This window comes from Dryobates pubescens, chromosome 31 (genome assembly GCF_014839835.1).
Source record: "Dryobates pubescens isolate bDryPub1 chromosome 31, bDryPub1.pri, whole genome shotgun sequence".
Lineage (NCBI taxonomy): Eukaryota > Metazoa > Chordata > Aves > Piciformes > Picidae > Dryobates > Dryobates pubescens.
The window spans coordinates 7,766,195-7,788,164 of record NC_071642.1 but is presented as its reverse complement, the minus strand read 5'-3'; the positions used below and the strand labels follow the sequence as shown (position 1 = coordinate 7,788,164).

At 56.8% G+C, this 21,970-nt stretch overlaps 1 protein-coding gene across 1 annotated transcript in view; it reads left to right on the top strand.

The window, feature by feature from the left end:
• Nucleotides 1–21,970, top strand: part of SLC4A5 (solute carrier family 4 member 5) — a 53,204-nt gene that overhangs the window by 11,866 nt on the left and 19,368 nt on the right. The window contains exons 4-14 of the mRNA XM_054175298.1: nt 1,115–1,244; nt 5,694–5,854; nt 7,419–7,574; nt 12,930–13,025; nt 14,144–14,199; nt 16,959–17,116; nt 17,924–18,011; nt 18,210–18,364; nt 19,544–19,687; nt 20,345–20,519; nt 20,849–20,982. Coding sequence (XP_054031273.1) covers nt 1,115–1,244; nt 5,694–5,854; nt 7,419–7,574; nt 12,930–13,025; nt 14,144–14,199; nt 16,959–17,116; nt 17,924–18,011; nt 18,210–18,364; nt 19,544–19,687; nt 20,345–20,519; nt 20,849–20,982 — 1,453 coding nt within the window. The remainder of the gene's footprint in view (nt 1–1,114; nt 1,245–5,693; nt 5,855–7,418; nt 7,575–12,929; nt 13,026–14,143; nt 14,200–16,958; nt 17,117–17,923; nt 18,012–18,209; nt 18,365–19,543; nt 19,688–20,344; nt 20,520–20,848; nt 20,983–21,970) is intronic.

Below are 21,970 nucleotides of genomic sequence, written 5' to 3'. Positions count from 1 at the left end.
ATTCTGTGATCCTCTGATGCTCCTGGGAGGGAATTTTGTTGCATTCTATCTTGGAGTTGTCACATTCCTTGACACCCAGCTTGGAACTATGGGTTCCTCTCCTGGGGTTTCCTCCATTCATCCTTCCCATCAGCATCCCACACCTCTGTGCACAGGGATTTTGGGACAGGCTGACTTTGTTTCTCCACTCACACAGAATCACAGAGCCACAGCATCACCCAGGTTGGAAAAGACCTCAGGGATCATCAAGTCCAACCTATTGCCTATCACCTAACACCTCCTGACAGCTAAACCATGGCTCCAAGGGCCACGTCCAATCCCCTCTTGAACACCTCCAGGGATGGGGGCTCCACCTCCTCCCTGGGCAGCACATCCCAGTGGCCAATTCCTCTTCCTGGGAAGAACTTTCTCCTCACCTCCAGCCTAAACCTCCCCTGGCACAGTTTGAGACTGTGTCCTCTTGTTCTGCTGCTGGGTGCCTGGGAGAAGAGACCAACCCCCACCTGGCTACAACCTCCCTTCAGAGAGTTGGAGAGAGCAAGGTCTCCCCTGAGCCTCCTCTTCTCCAGGCTAAGCAACCCCAGCTCCCTCAGCCTCTCCTCACAGGGCTGTGCTCCAGACCCCTCCCCAGCCTTGCTGCCCTTCTCTGGACACCTTCAAGTCTCTCAATGTCCTTCTGGAACTGAGGAGCCCAGAACTGGACACAGGACTCCAGGTGTGGCCTCAGCAGTGCTGAGCACAGGGCACAAGGACTTCCCTGCTCCTGCTGGCCACACTGTTCCTGATGCAGGCCAGGATGCCATTGGTGGCCACCTGGGCACACTGCTGGCTCATGTTCTGTCAACTCCTTTTGTCTCCCCAAGCTCCTAGCTGCCCCTTCTAGACCCTTCTTGGAAGTGTTTCCCAACCTCAAAGACTCTGTGGCCCTTTGCCTGTCCTCCCTTCCAGAGGCAATGGCATCGACTACATGGAGTCCCGCCTCTGGATCGGCCTCCACTCCGCTCTCCAGTGCCTCATCCTTCTTTAACCTCCTGGGGCTTTCCATGTGGGAATGGTGTGGGGATCAGCTCCTCTGCAGCCAATGGTTAACCTCTTGTTTGCCCTCCCCTGGCAGTGTCCCCAGCTGCTGAACGTCTCCGCTACATCCTGGGGGAGGATGATGAACCTCCCAACCCCACACTCTTCACAGAGATGGACACACTGCAGCACGATGGGGAGGAGATGGAGTGGAAAGAGTCAGCCAGGTGAGGAGGGGGGGAGATGGTTGAGACAACAGTGTGGCGGGCAAAGATCATAGAATCATGGAGCACTTTGGGTTGGAAGGGGCTTGGAGTCGTTTCTGCCAACAGAGCCAAACCATCAGGAGGCCAACCCCCTGCAAAAGATGAGCATCACAACCCCTGCTGCCATGCAAACCCTTCCTGGGGGTCTTCTGCAAGGGAAGCTCTCAGCTCAGCTTCCCAACCTGGCCAAGAGAGGACAAAGATCCACTCAGATCTTCTGCCCAAGCAGCAGGCTTGGGGTGAAACTTAGTTCTGGTCATGGATTCACAGGATGGGTTGGGTTGGAAGGGACCTCAAGGATCATCCAGTTCCAAGCCCCTGCCATGGGCAGGGACACCTCCCACCACCCCAGGCTGCTCAAGGGCTCATCCAACCTGGCTTTGAGCACCTCCAAGGAGGGAGCAGCCACAGCCTTCCTGGGCAGCCTGCTCCCAACCAGTAGAGTTGGGGCATTTTGGAGGAGCTTTGGGTAGGGATTTGGGGATGCTGATGGCATCTCAGGGCCCTTCATTGCAGCAGCACATCCAGGATTTTCAAGTCTGGCAATGGGAAGAGAGCAGAACTGGGTCCTGCAGTTTCATTCCCAGGGTCAGGACTGGGTCCACTCTTAGTCTGCATCAATGAACTGAAGGAAGGAACAGAGAGGACCCTCAGCCAGTTTGCTGATGGTGCCAAGCTGGGAGGAGTGGCTGACACTCTTCAGGCTGTGCTGGCATCCAATGAGCCCTGGGCAGGCTGAGAGCTGGGGGAGAAACACCTCATGGAGTGCAACCAGGGCAAGGGCAGGGTCCTGCCCCTGAGGAGCAATAAAGACCAGCAGCAGGTGAGCAGTGATCTGCTGGGAAACAGTTCCAAAGAGAAGGAGCTGGGAGTGCTGGAGGACAAGTTGCCCAGGAGCCACCAATGTGCCCTACTGGCCAGGAAAGCCTCAGTGGTGTCCTGGAGGGCATGAAGAAGAGTGTGGCCAGCAGGGTCATAGAGGTTCTCCTGCCCCTTCTGCTCAGGCCACATCTGGAATCCTGGGTCCAGTTCTGGGCTCCCCAGTTGCAGAGGGACAGAGAACTGCTGGAGAGTCCAGGGAAGGTTCTGAAGATGCTGAGGGGCCTGGAGCAGCTCTGTGAGGAGGAAAGGCTGAGAGCCCTGGGGCTGAGACCCTGCAGAAGAGCAGCCCCAGAGGGGAGCTGAGCAGTGCTCAGCAAGAGCTGAAGGTTCATCTGAAGCCTAGAGTGATTCTTAGAATCTCGGAATGGCTCACGTTGGAAGGGACCTCAGAGATCATCTACTCCAATCTCCCCACCATGGGCAGGGACAGCTCTCAACCAGACTCAGCTGCTCAAGGACTCATCCAACCTGACCTCCAGTACCTCCAGGCAGGAGGCAGCCACAGCCTCCCTGGGCAGCCTGGGCCAGGCTCTCACCACCCTCACAATGAAGAACTTCTTCCTCAGCTCCACTCTAACCCTGCTCTGCCTCAGCTTCAAACCATTCCCCCTTGGCCTCTCTCTAGACCCCCTCAGCAAAAGTCTCTCTGCAGCCTTCCTGCAGGATCCCTTCAGGTCCTGGCAGGCAGCTCTGAGGTCCCCCTGGAGCCTTCTCCTCTGCAGGCTGCACAGCCCCAGCAGAGGATGGAAATATCTCATGTTTGGGATTTCCACTCTCCAGCAAGGAGAGCTTCAGCCTCTCAGCACCTCCTTGGTGAGGCTTCCTGTGGCTAAATCCCCAATAAATGGAACTAAATGGGAAAGCAGCAGGAACCAAGCAGCAGGAACCAAGCAGCAGGAATCAAACAGCAGGAACCAAGCCGCCGAGCGCAGCCGGGGGTGGGGGGGAAAGGGCTTTGCTGGAGCCTTGACGAAAGCATCACGAGATGGTTGGCCCTGGGTAGTTGGAAAGGTGCCTCCAGTCCCAAGCTGCTGCCCTGTGTGTGCCTTAACCCACTTTTGGGTGGAAAATGGGGTGAAAGAAAGAAAGAAAGGAAAGGAAAAGCGACCTAAGCGGCTTTGGGCGAGCAGCGGCGGAGCTTAGCGGCGGCTCCGGCGGGAAGCTTGAATTGCCCTCTGATGAAAGCAGCATTGTTTGGAGGGCTGCAGAAAGGGGTTCTGCCAAGGGCTGGGCAGCTTGGAAGGGATGGCCACCGCCCTTTTGGGCTTTGGGGTTTTCTGGGTTTGGTTTTTTTCTTTTGTCCCCAGTGCAGCTCCCAGCTGGAATGTTCACAGCCTCCCCCAGTCCCAGCGTGCTGGGGGTGGGAAGGGAGCTCTGGAGCTCAGCCAGTCCCAACCCCCCTGCCCCACCAGGGGCACCCCCAGCAGCTTGCCCAGCAGCACAATGCCCAGGGGGGGTTGGAAGCTCTCCAAACCAGGAGACTCCACAACCTCTCTGGGCAGCCTGCTCCAGGCCTCCAGCACCCTCACAACAAACAACTTTCTCCTTCTCTCCACATGGAACCTCCTGGGTGCCACTTTGTGCCCCTTGGCCTGTCCCTGGGCACCACTCAGCAGAGTCTGGCCCCAGCCTCTTGCTCCCCACAGCTCCTTTAGCTCTTGCTGAGCATTGCTCAGCTGCCCTCTGGGGCTGCTCTTCTGCAGGCTCTCAGCCCCAGGGGCTCTCAGCCTTTGCTGCTCCCAGAGCTGCTCCAGGTCCCTCAGCAGCTTCCCAGCCTCTTTCCAGCACCTTCCCTGACCCTCTTGAACTGGGGAACTCAGGACTGGAAACAGGACTCCAGCTGTGGCCTCACCAGGACAGAGGAGAGGGTCAGGAGAACCTCCCTCACCCTGCAGCCCACACTCTTCCCCATGCCCCCCAGGACACCACTGAGGCTTTCTTGGTTTTTCCTCCCCAGGGGCAGGACTCTACCCTTGCTCTTGTTACACTCCATGAGGTTCCTCTCCCCAGCTCTGCAGCCTGGCCAGGTCTCACTGAAGGGCAGCACAGCCTGATGGGGGTCACCACTTCTCCCACTTTGGTCCCATCAGCAAACTGCCTGAGGGTTCACTCAGATCCCCTCTGGGGCTGCTCTTCTCCAGGCTCTCAGCCTTTTGTCCTCAGAGGTGCCACAGAATCACAGCATGGTTTAGGTTGGAAGGGACCTTAACAATCATCTGGTTCCAACGCCTCTGCCATGGGCAGGGACACCTCCACCTGGACCACCTTGCTCACAGCCTCATCCAACCTGGCTTTGAGCACTTCCAGGCTTGGAGCTTCTACAGCCTCTCTGGGCAACCTCTTCCAGAGCCTCACCACCCTCCTGGGGAAGAATTTCTTCCTAATGCCCAACCTCAGCCCAGCTTCTTCCTGTTCAAGCTCCAGGCCTCTCAGCATCTTCACAGCCTCCACTGGACCCTCTCCAGGTGTTCCTGGTTCCAGAACTCAACCAATCACTCCAGATGTTGCTTTTGTAACAGGGCCACCTGGCATTGTCTCTTGGCAGCAGCATTTTAATGCCCACCCAAACACAGCTGATACAGCCCCAGGCTCTCCTCATTCTTACCCTGCAGCATCTGGGAGCCATCAGCTGCTTCCAACCCCCTTCTCCTGCTACATCATAGACTCACAGAATGGGTTGCCTTGGAAGGGACCTCCAGAGCTCATCCAGTCCAACCCCCTGCCAGAGCAGGGTCACCTAGAGCAGGTCACACAGCAACTCATCCAGGCTGGTTTTGAGTATCTCCAGAGAGGGACACTACTCAACCCCCTGGGCAGCCTGTGCCATTGTCCCTTTCACCATGCCATTGTCCCTCTCACCACTACCCTGTCCCTCTCACCATGCCATTGACCCTCTCACCATTACATTGTCCCTCTCACCACTACCCTGTCCCTCTCACCATGCCATTGTCCCTCTCACCACTACCCTGTCCCTCTCACCATGCCATTGTCCCTCTCACCACTACCCTGTCCCTCACACCCTGTCAGAGAATCATAGAATTGTTAGGGCTGGAAGGGACCTCAAGGCTCAGCCAGTTCCAACCCCTCTGCCATGGGCAGGGACACCTCCCCCCCCCCCCTCAAGTCCAACCTTTAACCCACCACTGCCAGGGCATCACCAACCCATGGCCCTCAGCACCACATCTCCAGGGCTTTGAAACCCCTCCAGGGATGGAGGCTCCACCACTGCCCTGGGCAGCCTGGGCCAGGCCTTGACAACCCTCAAGGGCAAGAAATTGGTTCTCATGGCCAACCTAAACCTGCCCTGGGGCAACTTCAGGCCATTTCCTCTTGTCCTGCCCCCTGTTCCTTGGCAGAAGAGCCCAACCCCCACCTGACTCCAACCTCAATTTCTCCACCCCCACCCTGAACCGCAACAAGACCTTTGCAGGTGGAGCTGATCCGGACTTCCCAGGGGGAATCACCACAAGGAACCTCAACTCTTTCTTCCTTCTCTCCCTCTCCCCATGGCTGCTGCTCTCATTTCAGGTGGATCAAGTTTGAAGAAAAGGTGGAAGAAGGTGGAGAGAGGTGGAGCAAGCCCCACGTGTCCACCCTGTCCTTGCACAGCCTGTTTGAGCTGCGGACCTGTCTGCAGACGGGGACGGTGCTCCTGGACTTAGATGGTTACTCCTTGCCCCAAATTATAGGTAGGAGCCAACCAGCTGCTGCCTAAAGAGGGATAGTTTTTTTCTTTTCTTCCCCATGTCCTGAAATGTTGGAGACAGATTGAAATGCTTTGACTTGCTACAGGGAGACAGAAACCCAACCTGTGACAGGACAGGGGTTGAGGAGCAACAGGATGGAGGATGAGAACCAGCAGGACAGGGGTTGAGAACCAACAGGACAGGGGATGAGAACCAACAGGATGGAGAATGAGAACCTATAGGACAGGGGTTGAGAACCAGCAGGACAGCAGATGAGAACCAGTAGGACAGGAGATGAGAAACAACAGGATGGAGACTGAGAACCAGCAGGACAGGGGATGAGAACCAGCAGGACAGGGGATGAGAACCAGCAGGACAGGGGATGAGAACCAACAGGATGGAGAATGAGAACCTATAGGACAGGGGTTGAGAACCAGCAGGACAGCAGATGAGAACCAGTAGGACAGGAGATGAGAAACAACAGGATGGAGACTGAGAACCAGCAGGACAGGGGATGAGAACCAGCAGGACAGGGGATGAGAACCAGCAGGATGGAGAATGAGAACCAGCAGGATGGAGAATGAGAACCAGCAGGACAGGGGTTGAGAACCAGCAGGACAGGGGATGAGAACCAGCAGGACAGCGGATGAGAACCAGCAGGACAGGGGTTGAGAACCAGCAGGACAGGGGTTGAGAACCAGCAGGACAGGGGTTGAGAACCAGCAGGATAGGGGATGAGAACCAGCAGGACAGGGGATGAGAACCAGCAGGACAGGGGTTGAGAACCAGCAGGATAGGGGATGAGAACCAGCAGGACAGGGGTTGAGAACCAGCAGGACAGGGGATGAGAACCAGCAGGACAGGGTTTGTGAGCCTTCAGCTTGGTTTAGTGACTTTTGTCTGGAGCTTTCTGGGAGGGTTTGCAGTGACATCAGTCCCAGCAGCCTAGGGTTCATACCGGGACAGCACTGGGAGGTGTCAACAGGAGCAGGTCTCACGTTTCATGTGCCTCCTGCTGGTGGTTTTTTTTTGCCTGGGTGGATCTGAGCTTCACAGCAGTGACTCAGTCTGTGCTCATGAGAAGAAATGTGGCAGGTTGAGGCAGAAAGTACCTCCTTACGTTGGAACTGTAGCTGATGTAGCAGAGGGCTGGAGAACATCCCTTATGGGGACAGGCTGGGAGAGTTGGGGCTGGAGACGAGAAGGCTCCAGGATGACCTCAGAGCAGCCTTCCAGTACCTGAAGGGTCTCCAGGAGCACTGGGGAGGGACTTTGGCCGAGGATGAAGGACAATGGCTTTGAGCTGGGAGAGGGGAGACTGAGACTGGAGATGAGGAAGACATTCTTGAGAGTGAGAGTGGGAAGACCCTGGAACAGATTGCCCAGGGAGGCTGTGGCTGCCTCCTCCCTGGAGGTGCTCAAGGCCAGGCTGGATGAGGCTTTGAGCAAGCTGGGCTGGCGGGAGGTGTCCCTGCCCATGGCGGGGGCGGGGGGGAGCGGGGTTGGAACTGGCTGAGCTTTGAGCTCCCTTCCAACCCAAAGCCATTGTGTGGCTGGGTGCTTGCAGATGATGTGATTGAGAAGCAGGTTGAGGACGGGCTGCTGAAGCCAGAGCTGCGAGAGAAGATCAGCTACGTGCTGCTGCGCAAGCACCGGCACCAGACCAAGAAGCCGATCCACCGCTCCCTGGCCGACATCGGCAAGTCCGTCTCCTCCAACACAGGTGAGCCCTGGCAGGCCACCCCCCACCCAGCTGCGGCCTTTCAGCCTCTCCTAAGGGCAGGGAGGGCTCAGGAGAAGGAAGGGGAGAAACCCAACCCTTTGGGGGAAGACACCCCCCCACCCCCCCCCCGAAAAGCTCTGCTGCTGGTGGCGTTAAGGAGGAGGAGATCATGGGGAGCCAGGAGTCAAGGAGACAGGGTAGGGTGGGATGGGATGGGATGGGATGGGATGGGATGGAATGGAATGGAATGGAATGGAATGGAATGGAATGGAATGGAATGGAATGGAATGGAATAGAGTAGAACAGAATAGAGTAGAACAGAATAGAGTAGAATGGAGTAGAGTAGAGTAGAATAGAATGGAACAGAATAGAGTAGAATAGAGTAGAATAGAATAGAATAGAATAGAATAGAATAGAATAGAATAGAATAGAATAGAATAGAATCACAGGATCACCAAGGTTGGAAGAGACCTCAAAGATCATCAAGTCCAACCTGTCACCACAGACCCCATGACTAAACCATGGCACCAAGTGCCACGTCCAATCCCCTCTTGAACACCTCCAGGGCTGGGGACTCCATCACCTCCCTGGGCAGCACATCCCAGTGGCCAATTCCTCTTCCTGGGAGGACTTTCTCCTCACCTCCAGCCTAAACTTCCCCTGGCACAGCTTGAGACTGTGTCCTCTTGTTCTGGTGCTGGGTGCCTGGAAGAAGAGACCAACCCCCACCTGGCTACAACCTCCCTTCAGGGAGTTGGAGAGAGCAAGAAGGTCTCCCCTGAGCCTCCTCTTCTCCCTGCTAAGCAACCCCAGCTCCCTCAGCCTCTCCTCACAGGGCTGTGCCCCAGACCCCTCCCCAGCCTCATTGCCCTTCTCTGGACACCTTCAAGTCTCTCAATGTCCTTAAACTGAGGAGCCTAGAACTGGAAATAGAATAGAATAGAGAATAGAATAGCATAGAATATGGAATGGAATGGAATGGAATGGAATGGAATGGAATGGAATGGAATGGAATGGAATGGAATGGAATGGAATGGAATGGAATAGAAGCCTGCTGAGGTGCACAATGGCATGGTGTGAGGGGCAGTGGTGGAGTGTGAAGGACAAGGACACCAGTGTGAGGCACAGTGTAGTTATGGGAGGGACAGTGGCATGGTGTGAATGACTGAGAGAGCTGGGGCTGTTCAGTCTGGAGAGGAGAAGGCTCTGAGGAGACCTTCTTGTGGCCTTCCAGGATCTACAGGGGGCTCCAAGAAAGCTGGGGAGGGACTTCTGAGGGTGTCAGGGAGGGATAGGACTGGGGGGATGGAGCAAAACTGGAAATGGGTAGATTGAGATTGGATGTTAGGAAGAAGTTCTTCTCCATGAGGGTGGTGAGAGATGGCACAGGTTGCCCAGGGAGGTGGTGGAAGCCTCATCCCTGGAGGATTTGAAGGCCAGGCTGGATGGGGCTCTGAGAAAGCTGATCTAGCAGATGAGGTCCCTTACAACCCTGACAGCTCTATGATTCTATGACATGGTGTGAGGGACAGGGTAGTGGTGTGAGAGACAATGGCATGGTGAGAGGGACAATGAAGGCTGCCCAGGGGGGTTGTGGAGTTATCCCTCTCTGGAGATATTGAAGACCTGCCTGGATGAGTTGCTGTGTGACCTGCTCTAGGTGACCCTGCTCTGGCAGGGGGGTTGGACTGGATGAGCTCTGGAGGTCCCTTCCAGCTCCTAACATTCTGTGATTCTGTGTGAGGGACAATGGCATGGGGGGAGGGACAATGGCATGGAGGGAGGGACAATGGCATGGAGGGAGGGACAATGCCAGTGGTGGTGTGTGAGGAACAATATTGTTGTGTGAGGGCCCCCAGCAGGGGTGAGGAGCAGTGTCCTGGTGCAGGGGACAATGGCACAGTGTGAGGGACACCGGCGCCAGCCAAGCGTGGCCAAGGGGTTCCTGGCAGAGCAGCCTACAGACAAATCCAGTCTGCTCCAGGGCTGACCCTGCCTCTTTTGGAGCCATTATAAAAGGAGATTTGTTTGGTTCCACGCCTGATTATTTACTTAGCTTGAAGGAGAGGTCACTCGGTGGAGCCTGGGATTTGCCGCCGGCCTCCGGCTGCAGCCCAGGGAGACAGCGACAGCAGCGCCCAAGCCCAAAGTGCTCACGGAAGAGGTCATCAGGAAACAACATTCCCACCCTGGGGACCATTCCCAGGCTTCAATGCAGACATCAGCCATGGTGGAGGGCTAGATGGCTGAGCAGCCATCAGCCATGGTGGAGGACTGGATGGCTGAGCAGCCATCAGCCATGGTGGAGGACTAGATGGCTGAGCAGCCATCAACCATGGTGGAGGACTGGATGGCTGAGCAACCATCAGCCATGGTGGAGGACTGGATGGCTGAGCAGCCATCAGCCATGGTGGAGGACTGGATGGCTGAGCAGCCATCAAACATGGTGGAGGACTGGATGGCTGAGCAGCCATCAGCCATGGTGGAGGACTGGATGGCTGAGCAGCCATCAACCATGTGGAGGACTGAATGGCTGAGCAGTCATCAACCATGTGGAGGACTGGATGGCTGAGCAGCCATCAACCATGGTGGAGGACTGGATGGTTGAGCAGCCATCAACCATGGTGGAGGACTGGATGGCTGAGCAGCCATCAACCATGTGGAGGACTGGATGGCTGAGCAGCCATCAAACATGGTGGAGGACTGGATGGCTGAGCAGCCATCAACCATGGTGGAGGACTGGATGGCTGAGCAGCCATCAAACATGGTGGAGGACTGGATGGCTGAGCAGCCATCAACCATGGTGGAGGACTGGATGGCTGAGCAGCCATCAACCATGGTGGAGGACTGGATGGCTGAGCAGCCATCAACTAGGTTAGAGTCTAGATGGTTGAGCAGCCATCTAGATGGCTGAGTAGCCATCAACTAGGTTAGAGTCTAGATGGTTGAGCAGCCATCAACCATGGTGGAGGACTAGATGTCTGAGCAGCCATCAACCATGATGGAGGACTAGATGGTTGGGCAGCCATCAACCATGGTGGAGGACTGGATGGTTAAGCAGCCACCAACCATGGTGGAGGACCAGGTAGTTGAGCTAACTCTTGCTCAGAGCCTTAAAAATGGGGCATGACTGGGAAATGTTGGAGTTTGGTCCCTGCAGACAGGGGGAACTGGAGCATCTTCTGTGTTTCTAGTTCCTTGCTGAGGTGATGGCAAAGCTCTGAGGTTGTGAAGAGGGCCACCAAGGAAAAGATGATGGTTGGCAGGAGCAGAGGGGTCCCTCATGTTTCTTATGCCAACAGCAACTTTGTGTCATAAGAAGGACACAGAGATGTTGGAGCAAGTCCAGAGGAGGCCACAAAGATGCTCCAAGGGCTGGAGCAGCTCTGCTGGGAGCACAGGCTGAGGGAGCTGGGGCTGTGCAGCCTGCAGAGGAGAAGGCTCCAGGGGGACCTCAGAGCTGCCTGCCAGGACCTCAAGGGATCCGGCAGGAAGGTTGCAGAGAGACTTTTGCTGAGGGGGTCTGGAGCCAGGCCAAGGGGGAATGGTTTGAAGCTGAGGCAGAGCAGGGTTAGAGTGGAGCTGAGGAAGAAGTTCTTCATTGTGAGGGTGGTGAGAGCCTGGCCCAGGCTGCCCAGGGAGGCTGTGGCTGCCTCCTGCCTGGAGGTACTGGAGGTCAGGTTGGATGAGTCCTTGAGCAGCTGAGTCTGGTTGAGAGCTGTCCCTGGGCATGGTGGGGAGGTTGGAGGAGATGATCTCTGAGGTCCCTTCCAACCTGAGCCATGCTGGGACTTTCACCTGCTCTCATCTCTGTGATTCTGTACTGGAATGCTGCTGGCATGTTGGAGACAGAGTCATATCCAGTGGGAATTCCAGTGGGGAATTCAGGAGGAATTTGGGGAATTCAGGAGGAATTTATGGACTTGAGGGGAAATTTGGGGAATTCAGGAGGAATTTGTGGAATTCCAGAGGTTTCCTGAAGATACCTGGAGGACAGGGAAATCTTTGGGATGAAGTTGTTCAGTTTAAATACCTGGGGGTGGCAAATGGGAGCTGTGGAGGAGCTTAGGGAGGAGAAAAGTTCCCATGGAACATGCTGGTGGTGGCCAAGACAAATACCCTGCAGTGTGAGGTCTACAGCAGGCTCCAAGGCAGGGTTGCTTTGAAGAATTAAGAGGTTAAAAAGCCAAGGAAAGGATTTGGTCTAGCTAAGGGCCAGGAGTTGCCCTTCTGAACCCACTGATAGCCTCAAAGAGAGCATTGGCAGGGTGAGGGGCAGTGAGGTTCCTTGCTTGGATCTTCTGCAGTGAGAAGTGCTGCATTAGGGCAGGTTGCTCCTTGCCAGTGAGCAAAGGACAGAAGCAGGGAAGTCCTTGTGCCCTGTGCTCAGCACTGCTTAGGCCACACCTTGAGTCCTGTGTCCAGTTCTGGGCTCCTCAGTTCGAGAAGGACATTGAGAGACTTGAACATGTCCAGAGAAGGGCAGCAAGGCTGGGGAGGGGTCTGGAGCACAAGGCTGGGACACAGCCCTGTGAGGAGAGGCTGAGGGAGCTGGGGTTGCTTAGCCTGGAGAAGAGGAGGCTCAGGGGAGACCTTCTTGCTCTCTCCAACTCCCTGAAGGGAGGTTGTAGCCAGGTGGGGGTTGGTCTCTTCTCCCAGGCACCCAGCACTAGAACAAGAGGACACAGTCTCAAGCTGTGCCAAGGGAGATTTAGGCTGGAGGTGAGGAGAAAGTTCTTCCCAGAAAGAGGAATTGGCCCTTGGGATGTGCTGCCCAGGGAGGTGGTGGAGTCCCTGTCCTTGGAGGTGTTCAAGAAAGGCTTGGATGTGGCCCTTGGAGCCATGGTTTGGGTGTCAGGAGGTGTTAGGGGATAGGTGATAGGTTGGACCTGATGATCTCTGAGGTCTTTTCCAACCTGGTTGATTCTCTGATTCTCTGAAGTGGCAATGGGTGGAAGTTGAGGCATAGGAAGTTCCATGGAAACAGGAGAAAAATCCTTTCCAGTGTGAGGGTGGCAGAGCCCTGGAGCAGGCTGCCCGGGGGGGTTGTGGAGTCTCCTTCTCTGGAGCTATTCAAAACCCACCGGGATGCATTCCTGGGTGATCTGCTCTGGGTGATCCCGCTCTAGCAGGGGGGGTTTGGAGTGGATGAGCTTTCAAGGTCCCTTCCAGCCCCTAACGTGATTCTCTAAGGGGGAGTGGAGCGGGACGGAAAACCAAAGTGCCGGCGAATCAGCGCCGGGAGGGTGATGCCCGTGGTGGGCAGCTGCTTTTCATCTCAGCCTCTTTGCCTTCAGCACCACCAGAGGGTTCCTCATGGTAGCTGCATCTCCTCTGACCCCTCCTCTCCCGCAGCCCGCAGCCCCGTCCGGAGCCCGGCCGCCGGCGCCGCCTTCCACCGCTCCACCGAGGACCTGCGGATGCGGCAGAGCGCCAGCTACGGCCGGCTGCGTGAGTGGGGAGCTGGCCATGGGCCGGAGGGAGCCGGGAGCAAACGGAAACCAAGGGACAATGAAAGGGGGGGAGGGGTTGACCCCGTCAGGGTATCCCACCTGAGCCAAAAATGAGGTTAGAAAGAAGTTCTTCCCAGGGAAGGTGGTGAGACCCCGGCACGGGCTGCCCAGGGAGGTTGTAGATGTCTCCTCCCTGGAGGTGTTCAAGGCCAGGTTGGGTGGGAACTGAGCAACCTGGGCTGGTGGGAGGTGTCCCTGCCCATGGCACAGGGGTTGGAACTGAATGATCTTGAAGGTCCCTTCAACCCAAGCCACTCTGTGATGCTCTGTGGTTTGTGTAAGCACAGAGTGACAGATACCAGAGCAACTCGGACCCCTGAGCTCTTCAACTTACTGCACCTGCTTTGCAGGCCCTGCTAGAATAAATAAGCCCCAAATCCCAGCATGGAGAGGATGGAAGGGAGCTCTGGAGCTCAGCCAGTCCCAACCCCCCTGCCCCACCAGGGGCACCCCCAGCAGCTTGCCCAGCAGCACAATGCCCGGGGGGGGGGTGGAAGCTCTCCACACCAGGAGACTCCACAACCTCTCTGGGCAGCCTGCTCCAGGCCTCCAGCACCCTCACAACAAACAACTTTCTCCTCCTCTTCACATGGAACCTCCTGGCTGCCACTTTGTGCCCCTTGCCCCTTGCCCCTTGGCCTGGCCCTGGGCACCAGTGAGCAGAGTCTGGCCCCAGTCTCTTGCCCCTCACAGCTCCTTCAGCTCTTGCTGAGCATTGCTCAGCTGCCCTCTGGGGCTGCTCTTCTGCAGGCTCTCAGCCCCAGGGCTCTCAGCCTTTGCTGCTCCCAGAGCTGTTCCAGGCCCCTCAGCAGCTTCCCAGCCTGCCCTGGACTCTCTCCAGCAGTTCCCTGTCCCTCTGCAACTGGGGAGCCCAGAACTGGTTGTTCTTTTTCCACTGGAGTCCTCCCTCCACGTTTTCTCCTTGCACGTGGGCTGCATTGAGCAGCTCATCACAGGGTGGTTGCCCACGGCAGGGAGGTTGGAGCAGATGATCTCTGGGGCCCCTTCCAACCTCAGCCACTCCTGGACTCTCAGCTTCTCTCTTGCCTCCCCCAGGCCATGCCCAGAGTCGGAGCATGAACGACATCTCAGACACGCCGAGCACTGACCAGGTAACCACTCTGCCAGCCCTGCTGTGGCACTGGGGGGAGGCATCTTCAGCATGCCCTGCTCTGGGGCAGGGCCTGGGGGGGTTGGTCAGGACCCTTTGAGCCTTGCATGGCTTTGCTGGGTCGATCAGCTCACAGCTTCCTAATTAGGGACACGGATCAGGTATTGATCCCTGCTGAGCCGGGGGGGGGGGAGCTGGCCCAGAGCTGCACCTGTGCCTGCACAGAGGCAGAGACACACCAGGATGCTGATGGAGGTGGAGATCCTTAACCTGGAGAAGAGCTTTCCCTAAAAGCTTCAAGCTGGAAAGGTGCTTGGGAGGGTGCAAGGATCCTAAAAGAGCCTCTGCTGGGCTGGATGAGCTCAGAGGGCAGTAGGGAAATCCCAGGCAAGCTCCTGGAGCTGCAAACGTGGATCCAGCTCAGAAGGTAATGGTCTGTAGGTGGAGCTGGGCTGTGATGGACTTTGGGTTTCTTAATGCATCCATCAGGGGCTTTTCTCCCCAGTTTGCTGGCGTGGCACAGCTCTGGGAAGGAGGTCAGGCTGCTGGGACAGAGTGTGGGCAGATCCCTGTTCGGTGATGTGGTGGATCAGGAGGGGTTTGTGCCCTTTGGTTGTCCTGATACCCCTGAGGAAGAAGCTCTTCAGTGTGAGGATGGTGAGGGTCTGGCACAGGCTGCCCAGGGAGGCTGTGGCTGTCCCCTCCCTGGAGGTGTTCAAGGCCAGGCTGGATGAGGTTTGGGCAGCCTGGGCTGGTGGGAGGTGTCCCTGCCCGTGGCAGGGAGGTTGCAGCAGATGACCTCTAAGATCCCTTCCAACCTAAACCACTCCATGAATCCCTCAATCTGCCAAACCCCTACAAAACCTCCTGCCAGGTAGAGGCCAAGGAGTCCCCACCGCATCAGGCAGGGCAGAAGGTTTCTAGGGCCACCTTCTAACCTCAAACCTGCATGGAGGAAGCCAACTTCCCTCCCTCTCCCTCCCTCCCCCCCCTTCCTCCCCACCACCTAACCCCAACCATCAGCCTCCAGCAGTGGAGGTGTGGAGGGTTAATCCCCAAATATGCCAAGCATTTAGGTTTAATCACCCTATTAGACCTCACCACAAAGGGACTTTTTAAGTGGTACATGAAGCTTAGTGGCCACAGTTAACTCCTGCTCCTGCTCCCAGCTGCTCTGGAGGAGTTGGTTTATTAGTAGTATTTATTACTTTTTCTTTCCCTTCCCCCCCCTCCCTCTCCCCCCCCCCCCCCCCCCCCCCCCCCCCCCCCATTTTTCCATTTGGATTTAAAAGATTAGGAAGGGGAGAGAGCTCTCTGCCTGCTCACATGCCTCCCCTCATGCTGGCATATAGATTAGAAACAACTCCCTGCCAGGCTTGGTATTGAACCCTTTTAGACCAAACAGGAAAGAGCTGCAGGGGAGAAGAGACCCCCGGGGAAGGAATCCATCAGCTGAGGTTTATCAGAGGGTTTATCCTATCCCTTCCCCAGGCTTGAAGGGACCTCCAAAGCTCATCCAGTCCAACCCCTCCCCTGCAATCAGCAGGGACATCCCCAACCAGATCAGGTTGCCCAGAGCCCTGTTCCAGCTTCACCTTGAATATCTCCAGGGATGGAGCCTCAAGCACCTCCCTGGGCAACCTGCTGCAGTGTTCCACCTCCCTCATGGAGCAGAGCTTGCTCCTAACATCCAATCTCGATCTGCTCTTCTCCAGCTCAAAGCCATTGCCCCTGGTCCTGTCCCTGCAGGCCTTTGCAAACAGCTTCTCTCCATCCTTCTTGTAGCCCCCTTCAGGTACTGGAAGGCTGCTCTAAGGTCTCCCCAGAGCCTTCTCTTCTCCAGGCTGAACACCCCCAGCTCCCTCAGCCTGCCCTCAGAGCAGAGCTGCTCCAACCCCCTGAGCATTTTCCTGGCCCTCCTCTGGAGCCCTCTCCATCAGATCCATGTCCTTCCTACACTGAGGGCTCCAGACCTGTACACAATACTCCAGGTACCCCAGAGCAGAGAACCATTATTTGGTCCTGCTCCCAGGATGAGAATAGGGAGGAAAGAGCTGCAGAGACCTGCTCCCTATGCATGGCTGTGGGGACAGGATGGGAGAGTTGGAGGTGTTCAGCCTGGAGAAAAGAAGGGTCCAGGGAGACCTTAGAGCATGTCCCCAAGTACCATGGCCCCAGGTTTTTTGAACACCCCCAGAGTGCTCATGCAGGGTTGCACCTTCAACCTTGCACATTTAGGTTGGGTTTCTCCAAGCCCTTCCTCCACTCAGAAGGTCTTTCTGAGGTCACTAGACTGATGTGGATGGACTGTGAAGAGAAGGCTCCAGAGAGTCCTTGGAGCAGCCTTCCAGTGGTTGGAGTGGGATACAGGCAGGAGAGCTGGGGAGGGACCTTTGCCAAGGGCTTGCCAGGGATAGGATGAGGGACAAAGGCTTTGAGCTGGGAGAGGGGAGACTGAGAGTGGAGATGAGGAAGAAATTGTTGAGAGTGAGGGTGAGGAGAGGCTGGAACAGGTTGCCCAGGGAGGCTGTGGAGACTCCAAGCCTGGCAGTGTCCAAGGCCAGGCTGGATGAGGCTGGTGGGAAGTGTCCCTGGCAGGGGGTTGGAACTGGATGATCCTTCAGGTCCCTTCCAACCCAACCATTTCTGTGATTCTATGATTCTGTGATTTTGAATTTGGGGGGAGGGTGGGTGGGGAAAAGAGGCAGAAAAGTCAATTTTCAACACCCATTCCCTTCCCCACCTTCCTCTTTCCAACAGCTGAAGAACAAGTTCATCAAGAAGATCCCCAAGGATGCAGAGGCCTCCAACGTGCTGGTGGGAGAAGTGGAGTTCCTCGAGAAGCCTTTTGTGGCTTTTGTGAGGCTCCTCCAGGCCACAATGCTGGGAGGGGTGACAGAGGTGCCTGTGCCCACCAGGTGAGCTCAGCTCCTTCAGCTCCAAAGCACCAAGCAGCCTCAGGACATGGGTGCTGGTGGAGGAGCAGCTGAGGGAGCTGGGGTTGCTTAGCCTGGAGGCTCAGGGGAGACCTTCTTGCTCTCCACAAATACCTGAAGGGAGGTTGCAGCCAGGTGGGGGTTGGTCTCTTCTCCCAGGCACCCAGCACCAGAACAAGAGAACACAATCTCAAGCTGTGCCAGGGGAGGTTTAGGCTGGAGGTGAGAAGAAAGTTCATCCCAGGAAAAGGAATTGGCCACTGGGCTGTGCTGCCCAGGGAGGTCGTGGGGTCAGCATCCCTGGAGGTGTTCAAGAGGGGCTTGGATGTGGCTCTTGGAGCCATGGTTTAGCTGCCAGGAGGCGTCAGGGGATAGGTAATAGGTTGGACTTGATGATCTCTGAGGCTCAGGGGAGACCTCATTGGTCTCTACAACTACCTGAGGGGAGGTTGTAGCTAGGTGGGGGTTGGTCTCTTCCCTCATGCAACCAGCACCAGAACAAGAGGACACAGTCTCAAGCTGTGCCAGGGGAGGTTTGGGCTGGATGTCAGGGAGAAATTCTCAACAGACAGAGAGAGATTGGCCCTTGGGATGTGCTGCCCAGGGAGGTGGTGGAGTCATCATCCTTGGAAGTGTTTAAGAGGAGCCTGGATGAGGCACTCGGTGCCATGGTTTAGTTGATTAGGTGGTGTTGGGTGATAGGTTGGACTCGCTGATCTCTGAGGCCTGTTCCGACCTGGTTGATTCTGTGGTTCCAAGGTTGCCAACAGAGCACTTTTCCTTCCCCAGGTTCCTCTTCATCCTCCTTGGTCCTGCAGGAAAAGCCAAATCCTACAACGAGATCGGCAGGGCCATCGCTACCCTCATGGTGGACGATGTGAGTAGGCGCAGCTCATGGCCCTCACCTGCAGCCTCATTGCTCAGAGCCAAGACAACAACCACCACCCCAAAACCAGAGAGCATTTTCCATCCTCTTGCCCCCAAAGCATCAGCTCCTAAACCCCAAAGCAACCTGCCCCCAGCTGCCTGCTGGCTGCCACTCCCACGCTGACTTCTCTCCTCTCCTGACCCCCAGCTCTTCAGCGACGTTGCCTACAAAGCTCGGGACAGGGAGGACCTCATTGCTGGCATAGATGAGTTCCTGGATGAAGTCATTGTCCTGCCCCCTGGAGAGTGGGACCCCAACATTAGGATTGAGCCACCCAAAAAGGTGCCCTCAGCTGAAAAGAGGTAGGTGGGAGGCACGGAGCTGGTCCTGGCCCTGGGGCAATCATCACCTCCTGGGGCTGTTCAGTCTGGAGAGAAGGCTGAGAGGGATCTGCTCAATGGCTCTCAAGAGCTGAGGGCTGGGGGGCAGGAGGGAGGGGACAGGCTCTGCTCAGCTGCACCCTGGGATAGCACAAGGGGCTATGGATGGAAACTGCAGCACAGGAGTTCCTCCACCATGAGGAGGAACTTCTGCACTGTGAGGGTCCCAGAGGCCTGGAGCAGGCTGCCCAGAGAGGTTGTGGAGTCTCCTTCTGTGGAGCCTTTGCAGCCCTGGCTGGATGTGTTCCTGTGTGCCCTGGGCTGGGTTCTCTGCTCCTGCTCTGGCAGGGGGCTTGGACTGGAAGACCTTTGGAGGTGCCTTCCACCCCCTAACATCCTGTGAGCTGTGATCTCTGCTGGTTTGGAGGTGCTGAAGCAGCTTTGCTTCCCTTCAGCCCTAGAAAGAATCTCCCAAAGTTCTGAAATCCCAGCAGTGAGGGAATTTTTTCACACACACCCTCCCAGAGCAGCTCAGACCTGTTCCCAGTCTGGGCTGAGCAAATCCAGCTGCTGATGTTTCTAAATTCACCTCAAAACCTCTCAGCCTGGAGAGGAGAAGGCTCCAGAGGGACCTCAGAGCTGCCTTCCAATAGCTGAAGGGATCCTGCAGAAGGCTGCAGAGAGACTTTTGCTGAGGGGGTCTAGAGCCAGGCCAAGGGGGAATGGTTTGAAGCTGAGGCAGAGCAGGGTTAGAGTGGAGCTGAGGAAGAAGTTCTTCAGTGTGAGGGTGGTGAGAGCCTGGCACAGGCTGCCCAGGGAGGTTGTGGAAGCCTCCTGCCTGGGGGTGTTGAAGGCCAGGCTGGATGAGCTGAGTGTAGTTGAGAGCTGTCCCTGCCCATGGCAGGGAGGTTGGAGAGGATGATCTTGGTTTAGTCATGAGCTCTATGGTGACAGCTTGGACTTGATGATCTTTGAGGTCTCTTCCAACCTTGGTGATTCTGATCTCTGAGCTCCCTTCCAACCGGAGCCATTCTGTGGTTCTTCGGAAGCCCGAGCTGTAGAGCAGGAGGGAGCTACACCATGGCCTTGGTCATGGCCCCTCCATGCAGCCCAGCTTGCTGGGGCAGGTGCCATGGCCCACCCTGGTGGCTCTGCCTGCAGGAAGTCAGTGTTCTCCCTGAACGAGGTGGGGCAGATGAACGGCACTGCCGGTGGGGCCGGCGCCGGCGGCGGCGGAGGAGGCAGCGATGACGGAGAGATGCCTGAAGTCCATGAGATTGGGGAAGAGCTGGCCTGGACTGGCAGGTGAGCAAGCACCCCACCAGCCAGAGAGCTCTGGAAGGTGCCAGCAGCCCTCAGCATCTCCTCATGGTTTCCCCCTGCTGACCTCCTGGGACACGGAGGGGTGAAATCCTTTTTGGGTTCAGTTGCAGCATCCCTTCTGGTGGCTGCAGCTGGCCCCTTGTGGTGGCTGCAGCTGGCCCCTTGTGGTGGCTGCAGCTGGCCCCTTCTGGTGGCTTCAGCTGGCCCCTTCTGGTGGCTGCAGCTGGCCCCTTCTGGTGGCTGCAGCTGGCCCCTTCTGGGGACTGCAGCTGGCCCCTTCTGGGGACTGCAGCTGGCCCCTTCTGGGGACTGCAGCTGGCCCCTTCTGGGGACTGCAGCTGGCCCCTTCTGGGGACTGCAGCTGGCCCCTTCTGGGGACTGCAGCTGGCCCCTTCTGGTGGCTGCAGCTGGCCCCTTCTGGGGACTGCAGCTGGCCCCTTCTGGGGACTGCAGCTGGCCCCTTCTGGGGACTGCAGCTGGCCCCTTCTGGTGGCTGCAGCTGGCCCCTTCTGGGGACTGCAGCTGGCCCCTTCTGGTGGCTGCAGCTGGCCCCTTCTGGGGACTACAGCTGGCCCCTTCTGGTGGCTGCACCTGGCCCCTTCTGGTGGCTGCACCTGGTCCCTTCTGGTGTCTCCCCAGGTTTTGTGGTGGCCTCTATTTGGATATCAAGAGGAAGCTGCCCTGGTTCCCGAGTGACTTCTATGAAGGCTTCCATATCCAGTCCATCTCTGCCATCCTCTTCATCTACCTGGGCTGCATCACCAACGCCATCACCTTCGGGGGCTTGCTTGGGGACGCTACGGACAACTACCAGGTGGAGTCCCAAAAGAAGAGGTCACCTTGGCTTGGGGGAAGCAAGCTGGGATGGGATGGGATGGGATGGGATGGGATGGGATGGGATGGGATGGGATGGGATGGGATGGGATGGGATGGGATGGGATGGAAATTCATTACCAAGTAGGACTGGTAGTCCTGCAGGATGAGAAATCCATCCCCAAAGGCAGTGCCCCAGGAGCAAGGGGACTCAATCCCAAACATCCAACGTCCAAGCAGAGGTCCCTAACTCCCATCTCCATCTGGGGTGTCCAGGGGGATGTAACATGGCACAGCACCACCATAACCCTGGGTGTGCTCCCTCCCCAGGGCGTCATGGAGAGCTTCCTGGGCACGGCCATGGCGGGCTCCATGTTTTGCCTCTTCGCTGGGCAGCCACTCATCATCCTCAGCAGCACTGGGCCCATCCTCATCTTCGAGAAGCTGCTCTTTGACTTCAGCAAGTAGGTGCTGGGTGATGCCAGAAGGAACTGGGAGCCATCTATACTGCAATGGGAATTGCCCTCCAGCCCACAATGTGCTCTCAGGGGGCTGCCCTTGCCTTGTCCAACAACCCCAAGCAATGCTACAGGCTCGGGGCAGAGTGGCTGGAAAGCAGCCCAGTGGAAAAGGATCTGGGGGTGCTGGTGGATGGCTGCTGAACATGAGCCAGGGTGGCCATGAAGGTCACCAGCAGCCTGGCCTGGATCAGGAATAGTGTGGCCAGCAGGAGTAGGGCAGTGATTGTCCCCCTGTACTGGAACCTGGTGAGGTCCCAACTGGAGTGCTGGGGTCAGTGTTGGGTGCCACAGTATGAGAAAGACATTGAGGTGCTGGAGGGTGTCCAGAGAAGAGCAGCAAAGCTGGTGAGGGGTTCAGAGAGCATCCTATGAGGAACAGCTGAGGGAGCTGGAAGTGTTCAGTCTGGAGAAGAGGAGGCTGAGGGGAGAGCTCATTGCTCCCTACAGCTCCCTGAAAGGATGCTGGTGTGAGGCAGGTGTTGGACTCCCAAGTAACTACTGATAGAACAAGAGGCAATTGGCTGAAGTTGTGCCAGGGGAGGGTTAAGCAGGAGATGAGGAAAATTTTCTTTGCAGGAGTGGTCAGGGATTGGCAAAGGCTGCCCAGAGAGGTGGTGGAGTCCCCATCCCTGGAGGTGTTCCTGAACCCTGTGGCCATGGCACTGGGGCCATGGGTTGGTGGCCATGGTGGTGCTGGGTTGATGTGGGGCTGGGTGAGCTCAGAGAGCTTTCCCAACACAAACAATTCTGTGATCCTCTGATGCTCCTGGGAGGGAATTTTGTTGCATTCTATCTTGGAGTTGTCACATTCCTTGACACCCAGCTTGGAACTATGGATTCCTCTCCTGGGGTTTCCTCCATTCATCCTTCCCATCAGCATCCCACACCTCTGTGCACAGGGATTTTGGGACAGGCTGACTTTGTTTCTCCA